Source organism: Salmo salar, chromosome ssa10 (genome assembly GCF_905237065.1).
Source record: "Salmo salar chromosome ssa10, Ssal_v3.1, whole genome shotgun sequence".
In the NCBI taxonomy this organism is placed as follows: domain Eukaryota; kingdom Metazoa; phylum Chordata; class Actinopteri; order Salmoniformes; family Salmonidae; genus Salmo; species Salmo salar.
The window spans coordinates 33,579,342-33,604,859 of NC_059451.1; the positions used below are offsets into that span (position 1 = coordinate 33,579,342).

Here is a 25,518-nt window from a genome sequence, read left to right on the forward strand (position 1 = left end):
AGGTCATGTGGTCTGATGAGACAAAAATAGAGCTTTTTGGTCTAAATTCCACTCGCCGTGTTTGGAGGAAGAAGAAGGATGAGTACAACCCCAAGAACACCATCCCAACCGTGAAGCATGGAGGTGAAAACATCATTCTTTGGGGATGCTTTTCTGCAAAGGGGACAGGACGACTGCACCGTATTGAGAGGAGGATGGATGGGGCCATGTATCGCGAGATCTTGGCCAACAACCTCCTTCCCTCAGTAAGAGCGTTGAAGATGGGTTGTGGCTGGGTCTTCCAGCATGACAACGACCCGAAACACACAGCCAGGGCAACTAAGGAGTGGCTCCGTAAGAAGCATCAAGGTCCTGGAGTGGCCTAGCCAGTCTCCAGACCTGAACCCAATAGAAAATCTTTGGAGGGAGCTGAAAGTCCGTATTGCCCAGCGACAGCCCCGAAACCTGAAGGATCTGGAGAAGGTCTGTATGGAGAAGTGGGCCAAAATCCCTGCTGCAGTGTGTGCAAACCTGGTCATGAACTACAGGAAACGTATGATCTCTGTAATTGCAAACAAAGGTTTCTGTACCAAATATTAAGTTCTGCTTTTCTGATGTATCAAATAATTATGTCATGCTAATTAATAGAGTTTAACTTACCTGTGATGAATGCTGAAAACAAAAACTGTAATTTCTATATGCAGGAAATCCTATTTTAATAATGGGCATGGTAAGAATTGACTACCAAAGTGCGAGTCATAATTCCCATGACACCTTCTAGCAAAATCTGAAAAGCGGTTCCTTCATTTATTCCATAGGATATTTTTAGATTAACTTAAAATAAGGTCTGTGTTTGGTTTAGGCTTACACCACCATGCCAATTTTATAACTGTGTAGATATCCATAGGATATAACTCTGATCAATATAAGCGAAGATACATTTTTTTGTAGAGTGGATTTATGAAAATATGTTGACAAACGTTACCTAGTGAGATTTACACGGGTATCAAAACGTTGAGGCGGTTTAAGCACAAAACACAGACCTTATTTGAAGTAGATCAAGACATTCTCTATGGAAGACATGAACGGTAAAATAACGAAGGAACCCCTTTCAAGTTCAGCCGCAAGTTATTACAGGAATTATGACGCGTCGACTATTTCTCTCTAAACCATATACCTTTGACTATTACGAGCCTGCTGCTGCCTACCACCGCTCAGTCAGACTGCTCTATCAAATATCAAATCATAGACTTAACTATAATATAATAAACCTTAGGTCATTAATATGGTCAAATCCGGAAACTATCATCTCGAAAACATTATTATTTCAGTGACATACGGAACCGTTCCGTATTTTATCTAACGGGTGGCATCCATAAATCTAAATATTCCTGTTACATCGCACAACCTACAATGTTATTTCATAGTTCCGTAAAATTCTGGCAAATTAGTTCGCAACGAGCCAGATTCTGTATACCCTGATTCTGCGTGCAACGAACGCAAGAGAACTGACAGAATTTCACCTGGTTAATATTGCCTGCTAACCTGGATTTCTTTTAGCTAAATATGCAGGTTTAAAAATATATACTTCTGTGTATTGATTTTAAGAAAGGCATTGATGTTTGTGGTTAGGTACAGTCGTGCAACGATTGTGCTTTTTTTCGCAAATGCGCTTTTGTTAAATCATCCCCGTTTGACGAAGTCTGCTGTCTTTGTTAGGAAGAAATAGTCTTCACAGTTTGCAACAAGTCAGGCGGCCCAAACTGCTGCATATACCCTGACTCTGTTTGCTAGAGAAGTGACACATGTTCCCTAGTTAAAATAAATTCATGTTAGCAGGCAATATTAACTAAATATGCAGGTTTAAAAATACACTGCTCAAAAAAATAAAGGGAACACTTAAACAACACAATGTAACTCCAAGTCAATCACACTTCTGTGAAATCAAACTGTCCACTTAGGAAGCAACACTGATTGACAATAAATTTCACATGCTGTTGTGCAAATGGAAAAGACAACAGGTGGAAATTATAGACAATAAGCAAGACACCCCCAATAAAGGAGTGGTTCTGCAGGTGGTGACCACAGACCACTTCTCAGTTCCTATGCTTCCTGGCTGAAGTTTTGGTCACTTTTGAATGCTGGTGGTGCTTTCACTCTAGTGGTAGCATGAGACGTAGTCTACAACCCACACAAGTGGCTCAGGTAGTGCAGCTCATCCAGGATGGCACATCAATGCAAGCTGTGGCAAGAAGGTTTGCTGTGTCTGTCAGCGTAGTGTCCAGAGCATGGAGGCGCTACCAGGAGACAGGCCAGTACATCAGGAGACGTGGAGGAGGCCGTAGGAGGGCAACAACCCAGCAGCAGGACCGCTACCTCCGCCTTTGTGCAAGGAGGAGCAGGAGGAGCACTGCCAGAGCCCTGCAAAATGACCTCCAGCAGGCCACAAATGTGCATGTGTCTGCTCAAACGGTCAGAAACAGACTCCATGAGGGTGGTATGAGGGCCCGACGTCCACAGGTGGGGGTTGTGCTTACAGCCCAACACCATGCAGGACGTTTGGCATTTGCCAGAGAACACCAAGATTGGCAAATTCACCACTGGCGCCCTGTGCTCTTCACAGATGAAAGCAGGTTCACACTGAGCACGTGACAGACGTGACAGAGTCTGGAGACGCCGTGGAGAACGTTCTGCTGCCTGCAACATCCTCCAGCATGACCGGTTTGGCGGTGGGTCAGTCATGGTGTGGGGTGGCATTTCTTTGGGGGGCCGCACAGCCCTCCATGTGCTCGCCAGAGGTAGCCTGACTGCCATTAGGTACCGAGATGAGATCCTCAGACCCCTTGTGAGACCATATGCTGGTGCGGTTGGCCCTGGGTTCCTCCTAATGCAAGACAATGCTAGACCTCATGTGGCTGGAGTGTGTCAGCAGTTCCTGCAAGAGGAAGGCATTGATGCTATGGACTGGCCCGCCCGTTCCCCAGACCTGAATCCAATTGAGCACATCTGGGACATCATGTCTCGCTCCATCCACCAACGCCACGTTGCACCACAGACTGTCCAGGAGTTGGCGGATGCTTTAGTCCAGGTCTGGGAGGAGATCCCTCAGGAGACCATCCGCCACCTCATCAGGAGCATGCCCAGGCGTTGTAGGGAGGTCATACAGGCACGTGGAGGCCACACACACTACTGAGCCTCATTTTGACTTGTTTTAAGGACATTACATCAAAGTTGGATCAGCCTGTAGTGTGGTTTTCCACTTTAATTTTGAGTGTAACTCCAAATCCAGACCTCCATGTGTTGATAAATTGGATTTCCATTTATTATTTTTGTGTGATTTTGTTGTCAGCACATTCAACTATGTAAAGAAAAAAGTATTTAATAAGATGATTTCTTTCATTCAGATCTAGGATGTGTTATTTTAGTGTTCCATTTATTTTTTTAAGCAGTATATATATACTTGTGTATTGATTTTAAGAAAGACAGTCCTTTTTCGCGAATGCGCACCACATCGATTATATGCAAAGCAGGACAGGCTAGATAAACTAGTAATATCATCAACCATGTGTAGTTAACTAGTGTTTATGATTGATTGATTGTTTTTTATAAGATAAGTTTAATGCTAGCTAGCAACTTACCTTGGCAACATAAAGCAGGTGGTTAGAGCGTTGGGCTAGTAACGTAAGGTTGCATCCCCAAGCTGACAAGGTAAAAATCTGTCGTTCTGCCCCTGAACAAGGCAGTTAACCCACCGTTCCTAGGCCGTCATTGAAAATAAGAATGTGTTCTTTAACTGACTTGCCTAGTTAAATAAAGGTTTTAAAAAAAAAAATATATATATATATATATATAATTCGGCAAATCGGTGGCCAAAAATACCGATTACCGATTGTTATGAAAACTTGAAATCGGCCCCTAATCCCCATAGATAGACACTCTGGCTTTACTCAAAGTCAGTGGCATGTCGTTAGTAAAAATTGAAAAAAGCAAGGTGCCTAAACAGCTACCCATGGGAATTCCTGATTCTAACTGGATTATATTTGATAAGCTTCCATTAAAGAACACCCTCTGTGTTCTGTTGGACAAGTAACTCTTTATCCACATTGTAGCAGAGGGTGTAAAGCAATAACACATATGTTTTTCCAGCAGCAGACTATGATCAATAATGTGAAAAACTGCACTGAAGTCTAACAAGACAGCCCCCACAATAATTTTATCATCAATTTCTCTCAGCCAATCATCAGTCATTTGTGTAAGTGCTGTGCTTGTTGAGTGTTCTTTCCTATAAGCATGCTGAAAATCTGTTGTCAATTTGTTTACTGTAAAATAGCATTGTATCTGGTCAAACACAATTTTTTTCCAGAAGTTTACTAAGGGTTGGTAACAGGCTGATTGGTCGGCTATTTGAGCCAGTAAAGGGGGCTTTACTATTCTTGGGTAGCGGAATGACTTTAGCTTCCCTCCAGGCCTGAGGGCACACGCTCTCTAGTAGACTTAAATTGAAGATGTGGCAAATAGGAGTGGCAATATCATCTGCTATTATCCTCAGTCATTTTCCATCTAGATTGTCATTGTTGATATACAACAATAATTTTTCCACCTCTTCCACACTGACTTTACGGAATTCAAAAGTACAATTCTTGTCTTTCATAATTTGGTCCGATATACTTGGATGTGTAGTGTCAGCGTTTGTTGCTGGCATGTCATCCCTAAGTTTGCTTATCTTGCCAATGAAAAAGTCATTAAAGTAGTTTGCAATATCAGTGGGCTTTGTGATGAATGAGCCATCTGATTCAATAAATGAAGGAGCCGAGTTGGCCCCAAAGCTTTTTACTATCATTCTTTGTATAATTTATCTTTGTTTCATAGTGTAGTTTGTTTTTATTTTTATTTAGTTTAGTCACATGATTTCTTAATTTTCAGTACGTTTGCCAATCAGTTGAGCTGCCAGACTTATTTGCCATTCCTTTTTCCTCATCTCTCTCAACCATACAATTTTTCAATTCCTCATCAATCCATGGGGATTTAATAGTTTTTACAGTCATTTTCTTAAATGGGTGCGTGCTTATTAGTAACTGGAATAAATTGTTTCATAAATGCGTCAAGTGCAGTGTCTGGTTGCTCCTCATTACACACCAAAGACCAGCAAATATTCTTTACATCATCAACATATGAATCACTACAAAACTTCTTGTATGAACTCTTATACACTATATTAGGCCCAGTCTTTGGAACTTTGGTTTTCCTAGATTTGGCTATTATATTGTGATCACTACATCCTATGGATTTGGATATTGCTTTAAAGCAAATATCTAGGAAAACCAAAGTTCCAGTAACTACCTTGCGAAGGTGTAAGGTCCTCAACCTTTGACCAAAGTGCTTGTTGTTTCTCAGATTGTATTGTCAAGTCGTCTCTTGCTAGACAGAAACATACTTTGTCAAAGACATACAGTATTGCTATGTTATTTGTTTATATGTTTGGGTCTGTAACCCTTGTCATCTATGGTGAGGCAGGCTACATGTAGCAAATAGTGTTATTGATATACTGTAAAAAAAAAAATACAAATGGAAATGAGCTCGGTATATTTTAAATAGCATATTGAGGGTATGTCAGAAAACGATATCTCTGTGGCACACGGTGTAATTACATCACTTGATTCCTTCCCAGGTCTGTCCTAATTGTTATCTGGCCCTCTGTGCTGTATGTTTTGGGCTCCCGAGTGGTGCAGCGGTCTAAGGCACTGCATCTCAATGCAAGAGGCGTCACTACAGTCTCTGGTAAATCCAGGCTGTATCACATCTGGCCGTGATTGGGAGTCCCATAGGGCGGTGAACAATTGGCCCAGCGTCACTGGGGTAGGCTGTCATTGTAAATAAGAATTTGTTCATAACTGACTTGCCTAGTTAAATAAAAGTATAATATTACGTTTTGATCGATTTGGTTCAACCTAAAATAGCAGTCATAGAAAGCATCCTTTAGGGAATTCTCTGAATAAATGGAATCCTGTTTTCCCAGCATTGCCTACAAACTACTCTATAGCGTTTATTTTTTATGTATTCAGTTCTGGCTCCCTCTTCCATAAGTGGATCTGAGCCCTTCCTATGATAGATTGTTTTATAATTTTTTTCACTCAAGTTTGATCCATGAGCCTCTTGCAATGGCATCTGATCCAATCACACTATTCAAACACGACAAAATTCCTGTAGTACCACAGACTTAAATCCATCAGGACATTCCTGAATTGGACCAGCTTATCATAATGCATCATCTGACAGGCCAATCATACTGGAGGAATTCCAATAATTACACATTTGCGTTCAAATTAAAACCCACACTTATGATCCCTGAATGAATTAATGCCTTACGATATAAGAAAAAAAGGCTGCTACTGTATGACTGAGAATCATCGCTGCAGGCTGTTGATCTTGGCCTGTAAACCTCCCAGCTCATGTAATGTTGAATGATTTAGACTTATTCTCCTCTCATTACCCTTCTGTGTTTTGTGGGAGTTTCTATGAATTAAGCCAATCAGAGAGCAGTGAGTCTATGATGTGTTATGCTGCTGTAATGTCAGCCAGCCTCCAGGCTGGTAAAGCCCCATCATTACTACTGTACTGTATATCCCTATGAGGCAGTAGTGTGATACTACTGACAATTCCCTCTGAGGGGCTTTATAGGAGACTCATACAGGCCTATTAGGCTGTAACACGACACCGTTCCAACCCCATTATGATGCTGGAGGAGACCGTTACAACTGTGAAATGATTATGGATTACTTGTAGTCTGCTAGCTAAATAAGATTATTTGTTATCTGTTGAGGTTACTGTAAATTCTCTCAGATTACAATAAAACATATTACTCGATGGAACTCATATAGCTTTACCCTATAATGACATTTGGCGTTAAGTCCAATAAAGCCTCGACAGTCTATGATCATCCTGTGACATCTCTTTAGATCTAATGAGTTCTAACCCGCTCAGAATGTTATAATCCTATGAAATATCATGTTACTGTTAGAACCCTTTGACAACATCATGATTCCACCAGCATATTCTCAGTGAAGGAGTCCACAAAGGCTCTGAATTCCTCAAGACTGCAAGGCAGGTCTCTTGACATTAGAGAAGTTCTATGAGAGACTGCAATAACATTATGAGACCCACTGTAGCATACCAACTATAATGGGCACAGATACAGTTACACACGCATTTACAGTTAACTCACAATGATTGGCTGTGTGTGCGCATCAGCCAGTTGAAATTCTGAATGCCACTTTGTTCTCCCCCTGCACTGGCTGATCTGGCTAAGAAGCAAAGTATCACATTGTGCCTCCTCAGCAACAGACACAGCAGAACACCCGGCGTCTAGCCTATCACAGGCCAAAAGACCACCCCTCCCTCTCTTCAGAGACACTTTCTCCTGCCCACTCACACATTTACAGTGCCTTCAGAAAGTATTCATACCCCTTGACTTATTCCACATTTTGTTGTGTTACAACCTGAATTCAAAATTTTCTCTCTCACATGTCTACACACAATACCCCATAATGACAAAGTGAAAACATGTTTTTAGAAATGTTAGCCAACTTATTGAAAATGAAACATCTAATTTACATAAGTATTCAAACCCCTGAGTCAATACTTTGTAGATGCAGCTTTGGACGCGATTACAGCTTTGAGTCATCTAGGGTATGACTGTATCAGATTTGCACATCTGGATTTGGGGATATTCTCCCATTCTTCTTTGCAGATAGTCTCAAGCAGCTGTTAAGTTAGATGGGGAGCTGCAGTGAGCAGCAATCTTCAAGTCTTTCCACAGATTTTCAATGAGATTCAAGTCTGGGCTTTGACTGTGCCACTCAAGGACTTTCACATTCTTGTTCTAAAGTCATTCCAGCATTGCTTTGGCTGTATGCTCTGGGGTCATTTTACTGTGGAAACGTAAATCTTCACCCCAGTCTAAGGTTTTTTGCACTCCGAAGCAGGTTTTCATCAAGGATTTGCCTTTATTTGGCTCCATTGATTGTTCCCTTGACTCTGTCTCCCAGTCCCGGCTGCTGAAAAGCATAGCCATAGCATGATGCTGCCACCACCATGCTTCACGGTAGGGATGGTGTTACTGTGACACAGCAGGAGGGTGGAACAGCCACACATACACACCACTCACATAGAGATATCTTTGCACACAGATGCGACAGCAGCAAGGAAAGACTGCATTCTTATACACATAAACTGACATTATTGCTCTTTAAACATCAAGATCAAATCTAACATTGATGTATGCACAGTACACAATGATAAAAGCACTGTTAGTTTGCTCTTGACTCTAATCAACAAATAGCAGGATCGTATAATGCTCTCAACACAAAAACATTAAATCATATTTGAACAAAACTGCATTTTACATTTCTTCCTGGTAAATGGATAATGTAATACTGTATTCTCAAAGTTCATAGGATGAAAATAATTTACCAGGTAAATTGACAGAGAACACATTCTCATTTACAGCAATGACCTGGGGAATAGTTACAGGGGATGAATGAGCCAATTAGAAGCTGGGGATGATTAGGTGGCCATGATGGTATGACAGCCAGATGGGGAATATAGCCAGGACACCAGGGTTAACACTCCTACTCTTACGATAAGTGCCATGGGATCTTTAGTGACCACAGAGAATCAGAACTCCCGTTTAATGTCCCACTCGAAAGACAGCACCCGACACAGGGCAACATCCCCAATCACTGCCCTGGGGCATTGGGATATTTTTTAGACCAGAGCAAAGAGTGCCTACTACTGGTCCTCCAACACCACATTCCGCATCATCTGGTGTCCCATTCAGGGACCAACCGGCCTTAACTTCAGAAGCAAGCCAGCAGTAGAATGCAGGGTGGTATGCTGCAGTAGGTAACATGAAAAACGGTTTGCACATGAAGTGTCAGCCTCACATCACTGTGTCATTGTGAGATGTCAGTGAGAGAAAAAAAGCCTATTTGTTTGTTTTCGTTGTCATTGTATGGCACACGATGGATGCCTATTACCTCACTAGTGGTCAGTAGGGTAACTATAACCCTGCTGGTCATGTGACTGCTGCGTTGTGTGTCTCACGCTCTGTCCCACCATCCAACCATCTCTCTTCTGCTCCTCTTCACATCTAGACTTCAACTTCATGTTATTTTTTCATCCCTTCTATCTTTCTTTCTCTAGCCTATCCTTTTATTTTTTTCACTCCAACTGTTATATTAAAGCTGATGTTGTCGCTCTCAGTTTTATAGATCATACATACTTGCATATGGTAAGACTTGCAGTATGGTGACAGACAGCATCATTTGGCCATCATATTTCTGTGTATGTACACTACCGTTCAAAAGTTTGGGGTCACTTAGAAATGTCCTTGTTTTTGAAAGAAAAGCACGTTTTTGTCCATTAAAATAACATCAAATTGATCAGAAATACAGTGTAGACATTGTTAATGTTGTAAATGACTATTGTAGCTGGAAACGGCTGGTTTTTAATGGAATATCTACACAGGCGTACAGACGCCCATTATCAGCAACCATCACTCCTGTGTTCCAATGGCACGTTGTGTTAGCTAATCCAAGTTTATCATTTTAAAAGGCTAATTGATCATTAGAAAACCCTTTTACAATTATGTTAGCACATCTGAAAACTGTAGTTCTGATTAAAGAAGCAATAAAACTCGTCTTCTTTAGACTAGTTGAGTATCTGGAGCATCAGCATTTGTGGGTTCGATTAGAAGCTCAAAATGGCGAGAAACAAATAACTTTTTTCTGAAACTCGTCTGGACAAGCCTCTTGATCTCTTTGGTGTCTCCTTGGTTACTGATTTGCCAAGAAGCTTTTGCCATGGGAACCGGAGGTTGCTAAACTTCACATATTTTTCATCAATGTATGGAGAGAAGAGAGGGCAACAAAGAGAGGGGTAAATGTTACACTAACAACCCTGTTGTAATGTTTTGTGAAGCATTGCAGACATTATTGGCACTTTAGTCAATAACAACTGATATTCTGTAACCAAGAAGAGGCCCTTACCTGAATCTATGGATTCTATGTCCCTCTTGTCCCCCTCTCCCACCATGCTACAGTACATGTAGTACTACTGACTAGAACTTCTTCCTCATCCATACCTTCAATTACTTTAGTTGCCTTGATCTCATACCTTATCTCCATCCTATATCCCTAACTCTCAATAGAGCGCCTTAAGCAACCCTAATAACTTTAATAACAACCCCAAAGCTGCTGTTTACCTTTCTGTTTGTATTTCCCTTTGTTTCTCCCAAAGCCCCAGAGAGAGGAGGCAACAGAAGCAGCGCCGCTGGTCTGGTCTGGGTAAAAGAGACAGACATTGTGCAGAAGGGCAGATCGATGTTCCCTAAGATTTTACTGCAGTGGTGCGCAGCCCTGTCGAGTTGTGCCGTTGAAATAGGTAAAGGGTTACACTGCTGCATCGCATCCATGCGCTTCGACAACAAGCTGTTTACGCTGACAAGCTATACGGCACTTTAGCTGACCCATTGCTCTATCATGGCACTGAGTTATGCCATTGAGCTATGGCAGTTAGCTGTTAGCTGTCCCACTATGCTTATGGTTATAACCAGTGCTATGAAGCCATGGTGCAGGGCTGTGTCACAGAGGAGGGATGTGGAGCTGTTGGGTGGCTACACAGTAGCAGCACTGCAATACAGCAGTGTGATGCTATGCCACTGACACTCTGTGTTGCAGCTGTACCCTTGTCAAAGGCATCTCTCTCTCTCTGCTTCTGCAGAGCACATAGCCGCTCCTCGTGCTTCTCTCATCCTATCTGCAGCTCTGCTCTCAAGTCAGTCTACTGCATGCGCACGCACACACACGCATACACAGACACACAGACACACATGCATGCACACACTCACATACACACACATAGACAAACACACGCAGACAAACGCACGCACAGACACAGACACACACAGTCTCATTGCCACGCAGACACCTGCTTAACATACACTCTCATGTGGTCAGTTCAGCTAAAGCTATTGTACTCACACACCGCATATACGTCCATCTCCACACACATACTGTACACAAACATACTGTACACACATACTGTACACACACATACAGTGAGGGGAAAAAAGTATTTGATCCCCTGCTGATTTTGTACGTCTGCCCACTGACAAAGAAATGATCAGTCTATAATTTTAATGGTAGGTTTATTTGAACAGTGAGAGACAGAATAACAACAAAAGAATCCTGACAAACGCATGTCAAAAATGTTATAAATTGATTTGCATTTTAATGAGGGAAATAAGTATTTGACCCCCTCTCAATCAGAAAGATTTCTGGCTCCCAGGTGTCTTTTATACAGGTAACGAGCTGAGATTAGGAGCACACTCTTAAAGGGAGTGCTCCTAACCGCTGCTTGTTACCTGTAAAAAAAGACACCTGTCCACAGAAGCAATCAATCAATCAGATTCCAAACTCTCCAACATGGCCAAGACAAAGAGCTCTCCAAGGATGTCAGGGACAAGATTGTAGACCTACACAAGGCTGGATTGGGCTACAAGACCATCGCCAAGCAGCTTGGTGAGAAGGTGACAACATTTGGTGAGATTATTCGCAAATGGAAGAAACACAAAAGAACTGTCAATATCCCTCGGCCTGGGGCTCCATGCAAGATCTCACCTTGTGGAGTTGCAATGATCATGAGAACGGTGAGGAATCAGCCCAGAACTACACGGAAGGATCTTGTCAATGATCTCAAGGCAGCTGGGACCAGAGTCACCAAGAAAACAATTGGTAACACACTACGCCGTGAAGGACTGAAATCCTGCAGCACCCGCAAGGTCCCACTGCTCAAGAAAGCACATATACATGCCCGTCTGAAGTTTGCCAATGAACATCTGAATGATTCAGAGGACAACTGGGTGAAAGTGTTGTGGTCAGATGAGACCAAAATGGAGCTCTTTGGCATCAACTCAACTCGCCGTGTTTGGAGGAGGAATGCTGCCTATGACCCCAAGAACACCATCCCCATCGTCAAACATGGAGGTGGAAACATGCTTTGGGGGTGTTTCTCTGCTAAGGGGACAGGACAACTTCACTGCATCAAAGGGACGATGGACGGGGCCATGTACCGTCAAATCTTGGATGAGAACCTCCTTCCCTCAGCCAGGGCATTGAAAATGGGCCGTGGATGGGTATTCCAGCGTGACAATGACCCAAAACACACGGCCAAGGCAACAAAGGAGTGGCTCAAGAAGAAGCACATTAAGGTCCTGGAGTGGCCTAGCCAGTCTCCAGACCTTAATCCCGTAGAAAATCTGTGGAGGGAGCTGAAGGTTCGAGTTGCCAAACGTCAGCCTCGAAACCTTAATGACTTGGAGAAGATCTGCAAAGAGGAGTGGGACAAAATCCCTCCTGAGATGTGTGCAAACTTGGTGGCCAACGACAAGAAACATCTGACCTCTGTGATTGCCAACAAGGGTTTTGCCACCAAGTACTAAGTCATGTTTTGCAGAGGGGTCAAATACTTATTTCCCTCATTAAAAGGCAAATGAATTTATAAAATTTTTGACATGCGTTTTCTGGATTTCTTTGTTGTTATTCTGTCTCTCACTGTTCAAATAAACCTACCATTAAAATTATAGACTGATCATTTCTTTATCAGTGGGCAAACGTACAAAATCAGCAGGGGATCAAATACTTTTTTCCCCTCACTGTACACACACATACTGAACACACATACACGCTTTCACACCATTCACATACATATACAGTACATTAACACACTTCCTTACAATCAATAACACAATCTCTCTCACACACATCAATACACACAGTATACTCCAACACATTCCCTCTCTTACATCTCCACATACATCTCCTTGTTCTGTGCTAACTAGTCAGTCAGGACAAAGAGCCATTCTGGGTGAGGCATTTCTGAGAGGCTCTGTCACCCTCAGGAAGTAGAAACATTGAGCAGAGGGAGTACAGCACGCTGCTGATCCCTCTGGGGATGGGATCATTTTCTCTGTCTATCGCTCTCTCTCCTTCTCTATGTCTCTTTACCTCTCTATATCCCTCTCTGTCTCTCCCTCTACCCCCTCTCTTTCTGTCTTCCCCTCTATCCCTCTCTCTCTCTTCCCCCTACCCCCTCTCTTTCTGTCTTCCCCTCTACCCCTCTCTCTCTCTTCCCCCCTACCCCCCTCTCTGCCTTTCCCTCTACCCCCTCTCTCTCTGTCTTTCCCTCTACCCCCTCTCTCTCTGTCTTTCCCTCTACCCCCCTCTCTCTGTCTTTCCCTCTACCCCCCCTCTCTCTGTCTTTCCCTCTACCCCCCCTCTCTCTCTCTGTCTTTCTCTCTACCCCCCTCTCTCTCTCTGTCTTTCCCTCTACCCCCCCCTCTCTCTGTCTTTCCCTCTACCCCCCCTCTCTCTCTCTGTCTTTCCCTCTACCCCCCCTCTCTCTCTGTCTTTCCCTCTACCCCCCTCTCTCTGTCTTTCCCTCTACCCCCCCCTCTCTCTCTGTCTTTCCCTCTACCCCCCCCCTCTCTCTCTCTGTCTTTCCCTCTACCCCCCCCTCTCTCTGTGTCTTTCCCTCTACCCCCCTCTCTCTCTCTGTCTTTCCCTCTACCCCCCCCTCTCTCTGTCTTTCCCTCTACCCCCCCCACCCTGTCTTTCCCTCTACCCCCCACCCTCTGTCTTTCCCTCTACCCCCCCCCCACCCTCTGTCTTTCCCTCTACCCCCCACCCTCTATCTCTGTCTTCCCCCCTCTCTTTCTCAATACTGTCTCACACATGCCAGGCTTCCGGCCTGAGTGATTGGGATTTACACACCATGTGTTTCCACTGTACATGTGAAAGCCGGTGGCTCAACAAAGTGCAGAGACTGATGAGAGGTGTTGCAGCCAACAAAGTGCAGAGACTGATGAGAGGTGTTGCAGCCAGAGAGCTGTATGTGTGATTGAGGTGTTGAGACAATTGTTTGGTGAGATAAAAACAGCATCTTTCAATTGAATCTAATTTTTGCAACATTATGTTTCTTAAATTGTCTCTGTTAGAAGTGGTGAACCATGTGGTTTTGTTTAGAAGTTGCACTGCAGTCATGTGTGACGGGTGTTATTCACGTTGTGATTAGGTGGAGGATCTCTAATCGAATGCAGGTCTGGAGGAACAAAGCACTTCCCTGCTGGGCTAACACGTTATCCACAGCTTCAGTGAGAGAAGGAGATAGTTGAGAGAGGGAAGTAGAGGGAAGGAGAGAGAGTACTGTGTGTATCCTGTGATTTGCTCAGTTAGGATTATCTTGATTTGAAAGATGTGTAAGTCTCATTAACACTTTAATTTAATTGCAACCCTTTTTTGAGCTATGTAAGGTGTTTGTTTGGCTATCTAAGCAATAATTTAGTACACAAACTGTGTGTAGCACAGTGGCCTGAGAGGAGTTCCCTAATATATATATATATATATATATATATATATATAATATATTCTTTTTTGTTAACTGACTTGTCTAGTTAAAGGTAAGAACAAATTCTTATTTACAATGACAGCCAAACCCGGACAATGCTGGGCCAATTGTGCGCCACCCTATGGGACTCCCAATCACAACCGGATGTGATACAGCCTGAAATCGAACCAGGGCCTATAGTGATGCCTCGTGCACTGAGATGCAGTGCCTTAGACCGCTGCGCCATTCGGGAGCCCTATACCATTAACAAGCAATTCACCAAGGAACTTCGAGAGAGGGGAGAGAAGGTCATTGCCAGGTAGAGGATAAGAGGGCTAGGGAGAGAGAGGAGGGCAAGCGACAGGTGTGCTATTCAAACTGCACACTTTGCATGAACTCTCATGTTTCTCCCTTCACTCAGTGAGTGCTGCTCTGTCATCTCCTTTTTTCCTTCCTTACACGGGACAGGACCACACTCTCACACTAAAGACAACAACCCCCATGTTCCCGTTCTTTTTTCTTACCACAGACAATGTGTGTCTTTACCATTGCTAAGGACGCCAGGGAAACTAAGCGTGACACTCATTTATCCAAAAGCCAAGGTAAATATAAAAACAAAAAAGTGATTTTAGACAAGGCCTTAAAGAGATAGGACTCAGACTAGAATTAGTGATAACCTTGGGAGAATACAAGGGGGCCTTTGTTGGCTTATATTTATGGCTCTTTTTAATTGTTTCTTTAAGAAATGCATGGTGTGGTGATGCAGTGATGGGTTGTACAGTAACTGATATCAAAAGCTTACAGGGCTTATCTTAGACTTGTGTGATGGTTTAAGGCCTCTGTGTGACCCTGTGTGTGATTTCTGCACTCTGTACCTACTTTTATCACCTATTGATATCTACTTTCCTATGGTGAATTAATACATTCTGAAAGGATGTAATTGAAAAGAAAAAAACGAAAGGAAATAAAACAACGTATCAGGACAGCGAGCAGTAAACCACTGTAGATTATTGATTATCCAAGCTACAGTAAATAACTGAAATTGATCAGCGGAATAGTTTTAGTTGACAACTCTGATGGGCCTACATAAATCAAGGCTTAGGTTTAGGCTTGAAGCATTTCCTTTCTGCATTTACAGCCAGCCAGATGTGATGTTAGGCTATAGTTCAAAATATAGGTCTGTGTTGATAGTAGAGAGTAATAATAGCTTTACTATGAAGTCGATTATGTTTCATGCTGACCATTCAGACTTAACCCTAAAGTAGACGTGTGGAATGCTACTGGGTGTTCTACTCTGCTGAAAACATGTCCTTTCTGGTTTCATTTTTGTACCTTTATTTAACGAGGCAAGTCAGTTAAGAACAAATTCTTAATTACAATGACAGCCTGGGTTAACTGCCTTGTTCAGGGGCAGAACAACAGATTTTTACCTTGTCAGCTTGGGGATTTGATCTAGCAACCTTTCAGTTACAGGCCCAACACTCTAACCACTAGGCTACCTGCTGCCTCATGCATGAGTGTGTGAGCATGCCAGGGGCAGTGAGTGCAGTATGGACCAGCCAGCGAAACAGAGCAGAAGCAGTGCAGTATGGGCCAGCCAGCAAAACAGAGCAGAAGCAGTGCAGTATGGACCAGCCAGCAAAACAGAGCAGAAGCAGTGCAGTATGGACCAGCCATCGAAACAGAGCAGAAGCAGTGCAGTATGGGCCAGCCAGCAAAACAGAGCAGAAGCAGTGCAGTATGGACCAGCCAGCGAAACAGAGCAGAAGCAGTGCAGTACGGGCCGGCCAGCGAAACAGAGCAGAAGCAGTGCAGAACAGGCCCTAATGCTGGGAAAAATAGGACATCATCCACAGTAGAACACTCAGTACTTCCCCAGAGGGACAAACAGTCAAATCAAAAGTGTATTTGTCAGGTGCGACGAATACAACAGGTGTAGACCTTACAGTGAAATGCTTACTAACTGGCTCTAAGCAATAGTGCCTAAAAAAAGGTGTGTGTGTGTAGGTAAGTAAGGAAATAAAACACAGTAAAAAGACATTTGAAAATAAGAGTAGCAAGGCTATATACAGACACCGGTTAGTCAGGCTTATTGAGGTAGTATGTACATGTGGGTATGGTTAAAGTGACTATGCATATATGATGAACAGAGAGTAGCAGTAGCGTAAAAAGAGGGGTTGGCGGGTGGTGGGACACAATGCAGATAGCCCGGTAAGCCAATGTGCGGGAGCACTGGTTGGTCGGGCCAATTTATTTATTTATTTTTTCACCTTTTTTAACCAGGTAAGCTAGTTGAGAACAAGTTCTCATTTACAACTGTGACCTGGCCAAGATAAAGCAAAGCAGTGTGACAGAAACAACAGAGTTACATGGAATAAACAAGCGTACAGTCAATAACACAATAGAAAAAAGAAAGTCTATATACAGTGTGTGCAAATGGAATGAGGTATGGCAATAAATAGGCCATAGTAGCAAAGTATTTACAATTTAGCAGATTAACACTGGAGTGATAGATGAGCAGATGATGATGAGCAGATGATGGTGTGTGAGTAGTGATACTGGTGTGCAAAAGAGCAGCAAAGTAAATAAAACCAATATGGGGATGAGGTAGGTAGATTGGGTGGGCTATTTACTGATGGGCTATGTACAGCTGCAGCGATCGGTTAGCTGCTCAGATAGCTGATGTTTAAAGTTAGTGAGGGAAATGTAAGGCTCCAGCTTCAGCGATTTTTGCAATTTGTTCCAGTCACTGGCAGCAGAGAACTGGAAGGAAAGGCAGGCCAAAGGCGGTGTTGGCTTTGGGGATGACCAGTGAGATATACCTGCTGGAGCACGTGCTACGGGTGGGTGTTGTTATCGTGACCAGTGAGCTGAGATAAGACGGAGCTTTACCTAGCATAGACTTGTAGATGACCTGGAGCCAGTGGGTCTGGCGACGAATATGTAGCGAGGGCCAGCCGACTAGAGCATACAGGTCGCAGTGGTGGTTGGTATAAGGCGCTTTGGTAACAAAACAGATGGCACTGTGATAGACTGCATCTAATTTGCTGAGTAGAGTATTGGAAGCTATTTTGTAGATGACGTCGTCGAAGTCAACGATCGGTAGGATAGTCAGTTTTACTAGGGTAAGTTTGGCGACGTGAGTGAAGGAGGCTTTGTTGAGAAATAGAAAGCCGATTCTAGATTTGATTTTGGATTGGAGTCTGGAAGGAGAGTTTACAGTCTAGCCAGACACCTAGGTATTTGTAGTTGTCCACGTATTCTAGGTCAGAACCGTCCAGAGTAATAATGCTAGTCGGGCGGGCGGGTGTGGGTAGAGAACGTTTGAAAAGCATGCATTTGGTTTTGCTAGCGTTTAAGAGCAGTTGGAGGCCAAGGAAGGAGTGTTGTATGGCATTGAAGCTCGTTTGGAGGTTTGTTAACACTGTGTCCAAAGAAGGGCCAGATGTATACAGAATGGTGATGTCTGCGTAGAGGTGGATCAAAGAATCACCCGCAGCAAGAGCGACATCGTTGATATATACAGAGAAAAGAGTCGGCCAGAGAATTGAACCCTGTGGTACCCCCATAGAGACTGCCAGAGGTCCAGACAACAGGCCCTCTGATTCGACACACTGAACTCTATCTGCGAAGTAGTTGGTGAACCAGGCGCGGCAGTCATTTGAGAAACCAAGGCTATTGAGTCTGCCAATAAGAATACAGTGATTGACAGAGTCGAAAGCCTTGGCCAGGTCGATGAAGACCGCTGCACAGTACTGTCTTTTATCGATGGCAGTTATGATATCGTTTAGTATCTTGAGCGTGGCTGAGGTGCACCTGTGACCAGCTCGGAACCCGGATTGCACAGCGGAGAAGGTACGGTGGGATTCGAAATGGTCAGTGATCTGTTTATTAACTTGGCTTTCAAAGAATTTAGGAAGGCAGGGCAGGATGGATATAGGTCTGTAACAGTTTGGGTCTAGAGTGTCACCCCCTTTGAAGAGGGGGATGACCGCGGCAGCTTTCCAATCTTTAGGGATCTCGGACGAAATGAAAGAGAGGTTGAACAGACTGGTAATAGGGGTTGCAACAATGGCGGTGGATAATTTTAGAAAGAGAGGGTCCAGATTGTCTAGCCCAGCTGATTTGTACGGGTCCAGGTTTTGCAGCTCTTTCAGAACATCTGCGATCTGGATTTGGCTGAAGGAGAAGCTGGGGAGGCTCGGTAAAGTAGCTGCGAGGGGTGCAGAGCTGTTGGCCGGGGTTGGGGTAGCCAGGAGGAAAGCATGGCCAGCTGTAGAGAAATGCTTATTGAAATTTCTGATTATCATGGATTTATCGGTGGTGACCGTGTCGCCTAGCCTCAGTGCAGTGGGCAGCTGGGAAGAGGTGCTCTTGTTCTCCATGGACTTTACAGTGTCCCAAAACTTTTTGGAGTTAGAGCTACAGGATGAAAATTTCTGTTTGAAAAAGCTAGCCTTTGCTTTCCTGACTGTGTGTATTGGTTCCTGACTTCCCTGAACAGTTGCATATCGCTGGGATTAATCGATGCTATTGCAGTCCGCCACAGGATGTTTTTGTGCTGCTCAAGGGCAGTCAGGTCTCAAGTGAACCAAGGGCTATATCTGTTCTTAGTTCTACATTTTTTGAAAGGGGCATGCTTATTTAAGATGGTGAGGAAATTACTTTTAAAGAACGACCAGGCATCCTCGACTGACGGGATGAGGTCAATATCCTTCTAGGAAACCTGGGCCAGGTCGATTAGAAAGGCCTGCTCGCAGAAGTGTTTTAGGGAGCGTTTGACAGTGATGAGGGGTGGTCGTTTGACCGCGGACCCATAGCGGATGCAGGCAATGAGGCAGTGATTGCTGCGATCCTGATTGAAAACAGCAGAGGTGTATTTGGAGGGTAAGTTGGTCAGGATAATATCTATGAGGGTGCCCATGTTTACGGATTTAGGGTTGTACCTGGTGGTTTCCTTGATAATTTGTGTGAGATTGAGGGCATCTCTCTTAGATTGTAGGATTGCTGGGGTGTTAAGCATATCCCAGTTTAGGTCACCTAACAGAACGAACTCTGAAGATAGATGGGGGGCAATCAGTTCACATATGGTGTCCAGAGCACAGCTGGGAGTTGAGCGGGGTCTATAACAGGCGGCAACAGTGAGAGACTTATTTCTGGAGAGATTAATTTTTAAAATTAGAAGCTCGAACTGTTTGGGCATAGACCTGGAATGTATGACAGAACTTTGCAAGCCATCTCTGCAGTAGATTGCAACTCCTCCCCCTTTGGAAGTTCTATCTTGACAGAAAATGTTGTAGTTGGGTATGGAAATCTCCGAATTCTTGGTGGCCTTCCGAAGCCGGGATTCAGACACGGCAAGGACATCAGGGTTGGCGGAGTGTGCTAAAGCAGTGAGTAAAAAATAAAAAACTTAGGGAGGAGGCTTCTGATGTTAACATGTATGAAACCAAGGCTTTTTACAGAAGTCAACAAATGAGAGTGCCTGGGGACACGCAGGGCCTGGGTTAGCCTCCACATCACCCATGGAACAGAGGAGGAGTAGGATGAGGGTACGGCTAAAGGCTAGCAAAACTGGTCGTCTAGTGCGTTGGGTACAGAGAATAAAAGGAGCAGATTTCTTGGCGTGGTAGAATAGACTCAAGGCATAATGTGCAGACAGGGGTATGGTGGAGTGCGGGTACATTGGAGGTAATCCCAGGCACTGAGTGATAAGAGAGGTTGCATCTCTGGACATGCTGGTTATACTGGGTGAGGTCACCGCATGTGTGGGAGGTGGGACAAAGGAGGTATCTAAGGCATGTACAGTGGAACTAGGGGCTCCGCAGTAAACTAAAACAATGATAATTATCCTAAACAACAGTATACAAGGCATATTGACATTTGAGAGAGACAAAGCGAGGCATAAAGCAATCACAGGTGTTGATTGGGAGAGCTAGCTAAATCAACAACGGTTAAGACAACAACAGCTAATCAGCTAAGTCAACAACAACAGGTAAAATGGCGATGAATGGGCAGAGAGGGTCGGTTAACTACACACAGGGCCTGAGTTCGGGGCTAGGGCTGATAGATAAACAAAGGTAAGTACCTTGATAAATGAACAGTCCAGCAGGCATCAGCTATGTAGGCAAGTGATCATAGGGTCCAGTGTACAGCTATAGATGAAACAGGGAAGCAGTGAGGTAGCCATTACTACGCTAGCACGAGGAAGACATGGCGTTTCAAGTTAGCAGTCCGGGGTAAGTAGAAGCGTCTGCTCCGTCGTCTGGCAAAGGCCGGTTGAAGGCACAGCTGATGGAATTACGTCTGCGGACCAGTCGTGGTGGTACGGCGGGGAGCCGTGTCGAAGGGACCGGGCCAGGGAATTTTGTTTGCTAGCCGGGAGATGTGCGTGGCTCAGAGCTAGCTTCAGGGCTGGGTCACTCAGTTGAAGATAGTTAGCTGTGATGATCAATGGTCGGCAGGAATCTGCCGTTGTAGTGGAGAAAAACAGTCCGAGGCTGGCAGGTATTATCCAGGCAAAAAAAACGGCTGGTGCCTGAGCAGAGGGTAAAAGCCGCTAGCAGTGGCTAACAATGACTAAATGGCTAGTAACTTAGCTAATTAGCTGCCTACCTTATGATGAAAGTTTTGGCTATAGGGTCTAAAAAAAAATAGCGGATCTGTGTTACATTGAGTGAGGCGGGTTACCGGAAGGTATATTTAATTTAAAAATGGAAAAAGTAAAATAAATTGGAATATATACAAAAAAAAGACGAATACAAAAAGTAAACGAGAGGACAACAAACCATGTCTGCACTGCTACGCCGTCTTGGATTGAGGTAGTATGTACATGAATGTACAGTTAAAGTGACTATGCATATATTATAAACAGAGTAGCAGCAGCGTAAAAGAGGGGTTGGGAGGGGGACACACAATGCAAATAGTCCGGGGTAACCATTTGGTTACCTGTTCAGGAGTCTTATAGCTTGGTGGTAAAAACTGTTGAGAAGCCTTTTTGTCCTAGACTTGGCACTCTGGTACCGCTTGCCATGCGGTAGTAGAGAGAACAGTCTATGACTGGGGTGGCTGGGGTCTTTGACAATTTTTAGGGCCTTCCTCTGACACCGCCTGGTGTAGAGATCCTGAATGGCAGGCAGCATTGCCCCAGTGATGTACTGGGCCATACGCACTACCCTCTGAAGTGCCTTGTGGTCGGAGGCCGAGCAATTGCCGTACCAGGCAGTGATGCAACCTGTCAGGATGCTCTTGATGTTGCAGCTGTAGAACCTTTTGAGGATCTCAGGACCCATGCCAAATCTTTTTAGTTTCCTGAGGGGGAATAGGCTTTGTCGTGCCCTCTTCATGACTATCTTGGTGTGTTTGGACCATTCTAGTTTGTTGTTGATGTGGACACCAAGGAACTTGAAGCTCTCAACCTGCTCCACTACAGCCCCGTCGATGAGAATGGGGGCGTGCTCGGTGCTCCTTTTCCTGTAATCCACAATCATCTCCTTAGTCTTGGTTACGTTGAGGGATAGGTTGTTATTCTGGCACCACTCGGCCAGGTTTCTGACCTCCTCCCTATAGGCTGTCTCATCGTTGTCGGTGATCAGGCCTACCACTGTTGTGTCGTCTGCAAACTTAATGATGGTGTTGGAGTCGTGCCTGGCCATGCAGTTGTGGGTGAACAGGGAGTACAAGAGGGGACTGAGCACGCACCCCTGGGGAGCTCCAGTGTTGAGGATCAGTGTGGCAGATGTGTTACTACCTACCCTCACCACTTGGGGGTGGCCCGTCAGGAAGTCCAGGATCCAGTTGCAGAGGGAGGTGTTTAGTCCCAGGTTCTTTAGCTTAGTGATGAGCTTTGAGGGTACTATGCTGTTGAACGCTGAGCTATAGTCAATGAATAGCATTCTCACATACAGTAGGTGTTCCTTTTGTCCAGGTGGGAAAGGGCAGTGTGGAGTGCAATAGAGATTGCATCCTCTGTGGATCTGTTTGGGCAGTATGCAAATTGGAGTGGGTCTAGGATTTCTGGGATAATGTTGTTGATGTGAACCATTACCAGCCTTTCAAAGCACTTCATGGCTACGGACGTGAGTGCTACGGGTCTGTAGTCCTTTAGGCAGGTTGCCTTTGTGTTCTTGGGCACAGGGACTATGGTGGTCTGCTTGAAACATGTTGGTATTACAGACTCAATCAGGGACATGTTGAAAATGTCAGTGAAGACACCTGTCAGTTGGTCAGCACATGCCCGGAGCACACGTCCTGGTAATCCATCTGGCCCCACAGCCTTGTGTAGGTTGACCTGTTTAAATGTCTTACTTATGTCGGCCACAGAGAGCGTGATCACACAGTCGTCCAGAACAGCTGATGCTCTCATGCATGCCTCAGTGTTGCTTGCCTCGAAGCAAGCATAGAAGTGATTTAGCTTGTCTGGTAGGCTCGTGTCACTGGGCAGCTCGCGGCTGTGCTTCCTTTTGAAGTCTGTAATAGTTTGCGAGCCCTGCCACATCCGACGAGCGTCGGAGCAGTATGATTCAATCTTAGCCCTGTATTGACGCTTTGCCTGTTTGATGGTTTGTCTGACAGAGAGAAATAGGCTAGAGCAGCTCATCAGTTTGCTGAACAACACACTCTAAGACACAGAGGCTGAACCCAGTAGTCACGTCTTAGGGATAGCCCCCTTTTTAAAATGTTCACCTAAAATGACATAGCAAATCTGACTGCCTGTAGCTCAGGCCCTGAAGCAAGGATATGCATATTCTTGGTACCATTTGAAAGGAAACATTTTGAAGTTTGTGGAAATGTAAATTGAATGTAGGAGAATAACAATAGATCTGGTAGAAGAAAATACAAAGAAAAAGCCAACCGTTTTTTTTCTACCACCATCTTTGAAATGCAAGAGAAACGTCCCAGTTCTAGCCATCACTCTGGTTGTAATTCCGATGGTGTCCACAAGATGGCAGCAGTGTATGTGCAAGGTTTCAGATGATAACTTGAAGTATGAGCGTTCTCCATGACATTTAGTGTGAAGTCACCCAGGTACATTTGGGCAAATCGTGAAGGAGACCTTTGCATTCATATTACATTTTTCTGCAAGAATATTGTCAAATCTGTATACTTGGACTTTGATTTAGCTTTTCCAGTATTAGTAGCCATATTATAAGTTCAACATTTGCAAAACAACCAGTTTTCGTAACTTCACAACTCTGAATATTCATATAATTTTTGGCCAAAAGGAAAAGACATGCTGTCGCAAAAGGTTAGCACCTACATTTTGCAACAGACGAGGTTTCCGGATACTCCCGTAAAGCCCAGCTCATTGGCTATCTAGCTAGCTTTGTTTGACCCCGATTGGTGCTTATTTATGAAAGATACAGTCGATCAAATGAAGACCGGCCGCGTCATCGGCGTGACATCAAGGCGTCGCTCTGACCAAATATGGTGTCCTATAAGATATGCTACACCCCTAATGATATAGTGAAGTCTGGTTACGTGCTGGATCTCTGATGAATACATACAAATGTGATTTCACCGGTTGAAACAACGTTAAGGGTGAGATTTTCAGATTCCTTTCTTTGCAAATTGAACAAGTGGAAATACAAAATTGATTGTGCATGCAATATGGACTTTTTTAGGATATGAAAAAGGATTTTATCTAACAAAACGCCATGTTATCTCTGGGACCCTTTGGATGATACATTCTGAAATCTTGCTCTGATTTAGGAGCTCTCCTCAAACGGCATGGCATTTTTTCGCAGTAATAGCTACTGTAAATTGGACAGTGCAGTTATATTAACAAGAATTTAAGTTTTCAGCCAATATAAGACAGTTATATGTACCGACATTTGTTGTTTCTCTAAAATCTGCGATCTTGACACAAGGCGCTGCATGATTTACAACTGTCCCGTTGACATGACGCCAAATCCTAAGGAACAAATTCTTATTTACAATGACGTCCTAGGAACAGTGGGTTAACTGCCTTGTTCAGGGGCAGAATGACAGATTTTTACCTTGTCAGCTTGGGGATTCGATCTAGCAACCTTTTGGTTACAGGCCCAATGCTCTAACCACTAGGCTATCTGCCGCCCTATGCATGAGTGTGTGAACAGTATTGGCCGGCCAGCGAACAGAGCAGAAGCAGTGCAGAACAGGCCCTAATGCTGGGAAAAATAGGACATCATCCACAGTACAACACTCAGTACTTCCCCAGAGGGAGAAATAGTCTGACAGACAGAGAGAAATAGGCTGGAGCAGCTCATCAGTTTGCTCAATAACACACTAAGACACAGAGGCTGAACCCAGTAGTCTCTCAGGGTTGGCTCAGTCAGCAGTTTGGGTCAACAGACTGGCACACTGTTGATACCCTGTTGGTAAACTGCCGGTACAGTGTTCTGTTGAAGCCTTTGTTTCTCTAAATTGCGCCATTGTTAATAAATGATTAGGTAACACTGATTACATGATTGAATTATACCACAGATGATATGGTAGTTTGGATGAGTACAGATAATGATTTGGGTGAGGTCTTGCTAGAGGTGATTGATGGCTATTGAACATTTAATATGATTTACATGGTCAGGAGTTAGTCGACCTACAGTATAGTATTTTAATCACGAAGGATAGATGGATTCAGATGCAACTTTTTAACACTACTGACTCAAACTCACACAGCTCAGAGAGATGGTGTTTGTGACCAGAGAGTAGAAATTAGTTTACTGTATAATTTCCCACAATGCCCCTGTGCAGCAACACACAGTGAAATCACACACTAGTCACTACTTATAGCCCTGAAAGGGATACCCAGAGAGACCAGAAAGCATTTGTCTTCACAGTGGTGTAGAGTAGCCTGGTAACCTCTCCCACTTCAGTTCATCCATGGGATCTCCCACTAACATTCAGACACACAAACACTGACAGATACATTACACACATCTGATCATACAGATACTCATATGAACATATAAAGTAATCCTGGAAAACACTGACCTAGAGCACATACAGTGCATTCAGAAAGTATTCAGACCCCTTGACATTTTCCACATTTTGTTACGTAACAGCCTTATTCTAACATTTATGTAAAAAATTCTCAATCTACACACAATACCCCATAAT

General features: G+C 44.0%; 1 protein-coding gene across 3 annotated transcripts in view; it reads left to right on the forward strand.

Annotated features, from left to right (window-relative positions):
- The window catches only part of LOC106560277 (capping protein inhibiting regulator of actin dynamics), a 53,301-nt gene that overhangs the window by 7,267 nt on the left and 20,516 nt on the right, over positions 1-25,518 (forward strand). Inside the window, exon 1 of one of the 3 annotated variants that reach the window (XM_045687683.1) lies at positions 10,287-10,419. The exons of the other annotated variants lie outside the window; for them this stretch is intronic. Coding sequence (XP_045543639.1) covers positions 10,359-10,419 — 61 coding nt within the window. The 5' untranslated portion in view covers positions 10,287-10,358. Of the gene's footprint in view, positions 1-10,286; positions 10,420-25,518 lie in introns of those variants that run through there. 3 annotated transcript variants of the gene reach the window in all.